Source organism: Musa acuminata, chromosome BXJ3-4 (genome assembly GCF_036884655.1).
Source record: "Musa acuminata AAA Group cultivar baxijiao chromosome BXJ3-4, Cavendish_Baxijiao_AAA, whole genome shotgun sequence".
Lineage (NCBI taxonomy): Eukaryota > Viridiplantae > Streptophyta > Magnoliopsida > Zingiberales > Musaceae > Musa > Musa acuminata.
Window position 1 is genome coordinate 35215003 of NC_088352.1, and position 6880 is coordinate 35221882.

Sequence of the window (6880 nt, forward strand, 5' to 3'; positions counted from 1 at the left end):
CTCCTTTCCAATGATGTGTTGTCTCTTTGAAGCAAACGAATTCTCATGCTAACAACCATTTATTGCCTTGATTACAGAGCACTCTACAATGATATGCTCCATCTACTAGTTTTTGGTACTGGGAAAAACGACCCTTCAACTACGAAATCAGGTGGTGTGACTGCTGATAGACTTCGATTTATGTTGCAGATGTGGAGATTTGGTCAACAAGATTCTTAGGTCCACCCAACTCAACTTCATTAGAAGACAGAGAGGGCAAGTTGAAGCTTAAAGCTCAAGTTATCGTCTGCTGTGGTTGCTGCAATAATGGTGGGACCGAATTGAATGCTCATTGTTGAGCTCATCATGTAAAATTATGAGAAGAGCAGGGTTTTCTCTTTCTTATGCTTATTTTTTCTTTCTTATGCTAACCTCAAACATCTCTGGAAAGAAAGTAGAGTCGTGACAGAGAAGCTGGCGGCTACCTGTAGATTTCAAGAGAAGCCTCGAGCAACATGCTTACTCGAGTCCCTTAGATTGAATCAAATGCACAGGTCCTCCTCTATTTGTTCCGTCACAAGTTTGTCTATTCGAAAACTTGTTCTTTTCATCTACATAAGAACCTTTCAGCTTTTAATGTAGTCAAAGAATTATCCTACTGTAAGCCTTGTATGTTCTCTCTCTCTCTCTCAGAATATTCATTGTAAATTTAGAATCTATTACTGGCTCCAACTTGTCGTCTCTGGATCATATACACAACCCTCCAGCTTCGTAAATCACAACTAGAGACAACTTTTCCAATGATGACATGCATCATCAAATGATGTTGCTGGTAAACGAGTGTTTGTTTGCCATATAAGGTTATATATTTCTCAAGACTACCAACTGCAGCTCATGTAATGTCTGCTAAAACAACAAAACATAGATTCTTACCAGTCGGTCGCCGCCATGATGTGTTTCGATTGCACTCAGAAGCCCATCGAACAATAAAAAGGAAAGATGATCTCCGCAGCAGATGGATGCAATACCTGTAAATTTCACTTGAAACCAACTAAATCCAAAACCCTGAACTCAACGAGGCATCAAGTCCCGGTGCCCAAACCATTAGCATCCATCACAAAGCCCTTGTGCACTACTAGAACAATCCGAATCCGATGCAGCCATGCTGAACTCCATACTAGAACAATCTGAATCCGATCAGCTACTGAAGCCACAACGATGAGTGACACACCCCCCCCTCCCAACCTACAAACCCTGGATCGGTCTGGTCAACAGTTACAATAAGCTTCAACTTCTTTTTCGGACCTCTGGATTTTTACAACATGAAAGAATGCGTCGGCAGAAACCGTCGGCGTTGCACCCCCCCCCACCAGACGCTGAAAATTCTGGGCAGAGATCACCGGAGGAGCAAAAGAAGCAGCTGCGTCCGCATGATCATCTTCCTATCTAGGAGTCGAGTTCTACCCATTCGTAGCGGCCCGGGAGCGGGATGTCATTCGCGGGATCAAAGTTGTACCTGGAAACAAGGCGTAGCCAGCATGGTAAGAAACAGGTACGAGATATGCTCCCGAGTTTTGGGACTATCGTCTGCGACAGACATGCTCATGGAACTCATTAGCACATTCTTTTCCTAATTGAAAACCAAAGCATAGATGTTTTACTAAGCCAACAAAAGAAAAGCACTCCAAGAATCGTGTACTTTTCTATGAACGCTTGCTGCTGGAGTTTCTCTAGCCCCACAAAAAACTCTTCCATTTCGTGACCGGTAGGGATGTTCTGAAGCACCAGATTCTGCATTCTCTGGTTACCAACAATTGAGTTGCTAGATCTTGTCGTAGAACCTGGAGTTGCCATTGTTTCCGAGTCCCTTGTCAAACTGCAAGGTGTTGTCTCCCTGATATGGCAGCAACCGACTGATAGCATTAGAACCATAGCATTCATTCTCAAGGAACTAAATATTAATTTTATTCAAAGATCTAAGAGCCAAGATACTTGAGAATGAATGAACAGGAAAAGCATTAACAAAAAGAGTCCTAACTTCAATATACTTGTGTCATGGCCAAAAGCCCCACAAATCAGGACCAATCTTTCAAAACATAAGCATGCACCAGAGGACACACTTTCTACTCCCAAGAACAACACAAATTGAACAATGTCTTCCTGCATCCATCCAGCCACAAGGCAGGAAAGGTAGCAAAAGAACCACAGTGGCCTTCCAAGTCATACACAGGTCAGATCATAAGATAAATGTGCAAAATCTACAGGGATTCTAGAGATTCCACATGAACCCACATAAAAATATAGGCCCAGCAAATACTGGCCAGCCGCCCTGACATATGATACAGTCAAGTGTTCAGGACACCTATGTTTGACAGGAAGACACATGTCCCTTAATATTCAAGTTTACTTCCACGCATGCCTGGAGGGGACATTCACTGACAAACCACTTCAAAACAAAAGCAGCAACTTGCATCACAGGCAAGTAATTTAAGATGCTGACCTGATTGCAAGATTGTCATCCTCTAGGATCAATTTTGTCAAGTGATCTGAAGGCAACCTCAGCATTAATTGAGATATCTCAACCATCACCTTTACTTTTTCTCACGAAATTGTTCTCCACTTTCTTTTACCATCAACAACCACAGAATCAGCAGGGATCAAATCAACTTTAATACCAACACTAATCCTCTCTCTCTCTCTCTCTCTCAACTCAAAAAGGAAACAAAGGAAAAAAAAAAAGCATGGTATGCTACTTTGCAGTTCACAACTCAGTATAACCATTTAAAAACATAAATGTCCAACAGGTCCCATCATACTTCAGACACTAAATATATATTTTTTTTGGTGGAAAAAACAGAACCCAAGATTTTGGATAGCTTGTGGGGAGACATGATAAATAGTGTATTGGGCCAGGGTAGGGGAATGCTCAGGAACTGTTGGTACTTAGCAGCCTAAAACACCTTATAAGTACCAAGGAAGCAAAACCGACATTACGAAGGCCATGATTTCAGGCTATGTCATATATGGATATCCTCTATCAGTCATATATTGTCATCGAGGAGATATAACATTACTAAATGCCTAAAGAGGAGTAAGAAATTGACTGAAAAGAAGATAAATGATGGCTAGTCTTGCAGTTCATATCTCAGAAACGAACCATAAAAATCAAATTACAAGTTCACTAGGAGAAGCAGAAGCGAGTAAAATCAAGAAATCCGGTAGAATTAGATACTCTCATGACAAGAAAATTTCAGGACTATCTACTGCTGATGAGACTAAAAATCTATTAAGAAAAAACCTATAAAATTGCAAAGACAAAGACATGGAAACCAAGTAAATACGTTTCCAAAGTTTCAATTGAGCTTAAAATATGTGGAGACTCTGCAGTAATAATGATATATAAAACTTTAAGAAAATACTCTCTAAAGCTTAAATTAATATGAAATAAAAATTTGAAGGTAGCACCCACTGAGAAAGAAGAACAAAAGCAAAGAATGACACAGTTTTATGTTGCAAACCTGAAGACATAAGAAACTACACAAGGCACTCGAAAATTACGGTTCATGTTAACCTGTGTTTCGGCAAAAAGACTCTCTTTTCGTCGGTGCTAAAAGAGAAAAGCCCGATCTTTCAAGAAAAAAGAACACAAAGAACGACGTTCTTGAGGAGAAGAAAAGAAACGACTTTGGCAAAGAACTGAAAACAGCTGTTTCATCATCTCCAAGTCATCGAGATTCAACAAGAAGCACAGTTTGGGGTAAAGATTCCAGCAAGAACCCACCTTTCTCTCGATTCGGCCTCGAGAACGTTCTCCCCGAGCGACACCTCCACATCCGGTGACGCGCCCCCGCCCTTCTCATAACACCTCCTCGTCCCCGAATTCGACGTCGGAGAACGGCTCACCTTCTGTGAGCTAAGCCTAGGGTTACGGCTGGAATCGGGGGTATCCTTGGGTAGGGCCTTCGTCTTGGATGCCGGAGCCGGCGGCAGAGGCTTCTCGAGGCGGCGGCTGCGGAGCTCGAGGTAGGCGAGGGAGGAGTCCTGCCCGGCTGCGAGGGCCCGGGCGCGGGTGCGGACGCCGAGCGAGGGCTGGTGGGCGGCGACCTCCATGACCGCCACCTCGCCGGAGAGTTTGGCTTTCCTCATATATTTCCCCATCATATCCTCCTCCTTTACTCTATGTCCCTTCACTCCACAAAACAGAGAGAGAAAGAGAGGGAAGGAATGGAAGAAAGGGAGAAAGAAAATGAACTGGAAGGTTTGGGGAAGGTACAGCAGCGGTGGGAGAAAGGGAGTGAGTAGGAAGAGGAAAGCTCGGTGTTTGGTTGTATATAGAAACGATGGGAGTGGTCTCTGCGTGTATTTTTGGTGAAATCATGACGGAGAAATGGCCTAATTTATTGGGTTGCTTTTTTTTTTTTTTTTTTGATACTGTGTAATTGTAGAGAGTATTTTAATCTGATAGGGTAATTTATTTAGAATAATTAAAAATTATCACATAGAGCTTTTTCTGTAAATTTCATATTTACTTACTTATTCTAATCATTTTTTTTCTTTTTCAAAATTCTCTAAAATAATTATAACTTAATTCGATTTCAAAATTTTTGATAGCATTCATATTTAAATCCACTAAAATAATATAATATAACAAAAAAGAATATATACATATTTATCTATTCATAAAAAAAGATAAATCAGCAAATATAGTACTAATTATATAATTAATCACTGAAGTCGAATTATAATATGTTAATTTGAGGTAAATTCGAATGCATGATTGATATTTTACTTTGATCATCTTCTCCATCGTTCAAAGGAAGAGCTTTGCATATTGATGTGGCGCCAACTCGACTGCACAGAGAGCCCAAAAAAGAAATTATTTTATTGTGCAAAAGACCTGAAAACAATTCCCGATTCCAGTCAAAGAAGCGTTGACCTTTTGATTTCGAATTCAGAAATTTATGGAAAGTCCAATGTGATGAAGTCAGTAGAAAAGATAAATAATATTTGTATTCACAAGTAAATATGCGTAGGTTTAGATAGAAGATAAACCGAGTGGAAATTGTATAAAATTATATGAGTATCAGTTTTAATTATATTATTTTTAAATAAATTTGAGTATGATAATTCATAAAATTAGTACTAAATTAGTCTTGTCGTTGTTGAAGTTGTCATTAGTACTAAATTAGTACTAAATGATTCAGAAAAGCTTCATTTCTTTTGACTTCAGTATGGTTCAAAATTCAAATATTACACACTATAAAAGAAAAAAAATATATTTTATCGTTCTCTTTTTGAATAAATCGAATTCAAAAAGTAAGTTTCAATGGCTTCATTCTTTTTTTATTAATTTTATAAGTTAAACAAATTAACTATAAATTAGCTTTTATAATTAACTATCTTTAGCATTGAGATTCTTATATTTTTAAATGTTATGTTGAGATCTCTGTACTTATGAAAGTGAAATAATTCACTTCGTTCTTCTAATAAAATTTATTTTTAATCTTATAAAATTATCTTTTTAATCCTTATATAGAAACCTTAATGTTTTACTTTTATAAATATAAAAATTAATATACTAAAGATAATTAATTATATGAGATAATATATTATTAGTCTCAATTAAAATGAAAAACTTAGACTTAATGAATATGATCTTTCTCTTACTCACTACCACCAACAGAATTTAAACTCAAAATAGAAATCTTGATACTCTATAGATCAAACACAAGCTTCTTTGCTTCATCAAACAAGGGAAACAGAGGAACTATGCTAAAATTTATTCTGCCAATAAAGAACATGGCTCTAAGATATCTAAAGAGATTATCTAAAACAAAATCTTAATAGATAGAAGAGAATTTTTTTTTTTTAATTGTGTAAGCAGCACATCCCTCCTTTTATTATAAGAAATGATCCATAGCCATTTGGAAATCAAACGACAATAATGTATTGTAACTTTGATTAAGATTAAACAAAAAAAAATGAATTAAAGTAAAAGTCATAATGATAACACCGCAGATAAACAAATAAGGAAAATAAAAAATTAATTGAATATAAATTTTGAGATTTCTTTCTTTGAAATAAATAAACAAATCAACCAGTTTAATTCATCTTCATGAGATTAAATTCTATTTTCGTCATTTAATTTTACACAAATAGATAAATAAATGAGCCAAATAAGTGCTATATATATATATATATATATATAAGGCGGGATGCTTCCCGCCAAATCCGGAAGGCGCGTCTTCGGAGCTTCCCGCCAAAAAAAAAAAAGATTCCCTCGCCGAGACGTCCAACGTGGCAAAACCTCGCCCGACAAACCCGCACGCAATTGGAGTCGTCCCCACGCGTGACGACGGAATCCGGCCACTCGGTGACTGTTCGCCTTCGACGGGGAGTGGGATTAGCAACGACTCGCGGCACGAAACCCGTTCGCGGAAGCTCCTCCAAAATTCCATATCCTCGGCCGCTGCGCCACCGTCCGTACCGCGCGTCCGGCGCCACTCCCCCCTCGCCGAGGATTTCCCAACAGATCGGCGGTCTTACATACGTATGCCTCTGGAATCTCTCTTCGTATCGCGTCCTGCACGATTTTATGCGCTTGTTTCTCGCTGGCAAAATCGTCGTATCACCGCCCTACATTGACATCTAAATTGTCCTCACTCCCCCTACTTATATCATGTCGTCTGTGTCAGTGAGTGGTCATTACAGTCTTCTTCCGCTTCAGAGTTATTTTTCTTATTTGTTTCTTGACCAAATTCGTCGCTCTAAATATAGTCAAAAGGTTTCATGATTGATAGAGGCCATGGTAACTGAAGAAATCTCGATTTGCGTTACGAGGTGTTCTTGAAAAGTTACCATGTATGTTTCTTTTGTTCTTTACATTTTCTTGGCCAGTCAA

General features: G+C 38.6%; 1 protein-coding gene across 2 annotated transcripts; it reads right to left on the bottom strand.

Moving 5' to 3' along the window:
- Positions 1-995: 995 nt before the first annotated feature.
- Positions 996-4602, bottom strand: LOC135635186 (cyclin-dependent kinase inhibitor 4-like). 2 transcript variants are annotated; one of them, XM_065146084.1, is made up of 3 exons: positions 3761-4599; positions 1679-1873; positions 996-1495 (listed from the first exon to the last, which is right to left on the bottom strand). In XM_065146084.1, exons 1-3 carry the CDS (start codon positions 4138-4140, stop codon positions 1426-1428), a joined length of 645 nt encoding a protein of 214 aa, XP_065002156.1. In that variant the 5' UTR covers positions 4141-4599; the 3' UTR covers positions 996-1425. The 2 variants fall into 2 exon arrangements, with proteins under 2 accessions (XP_065002156.1, XP_065002155.1); XM_065146083.1 differs by lacking the exon at positions 996-1495 and having other exon boundaries at positions 1502-1873; positions 3761-4602.
- Between the last annotated feature and the right edge of the window lie 2278 nt (positions 4603-6880).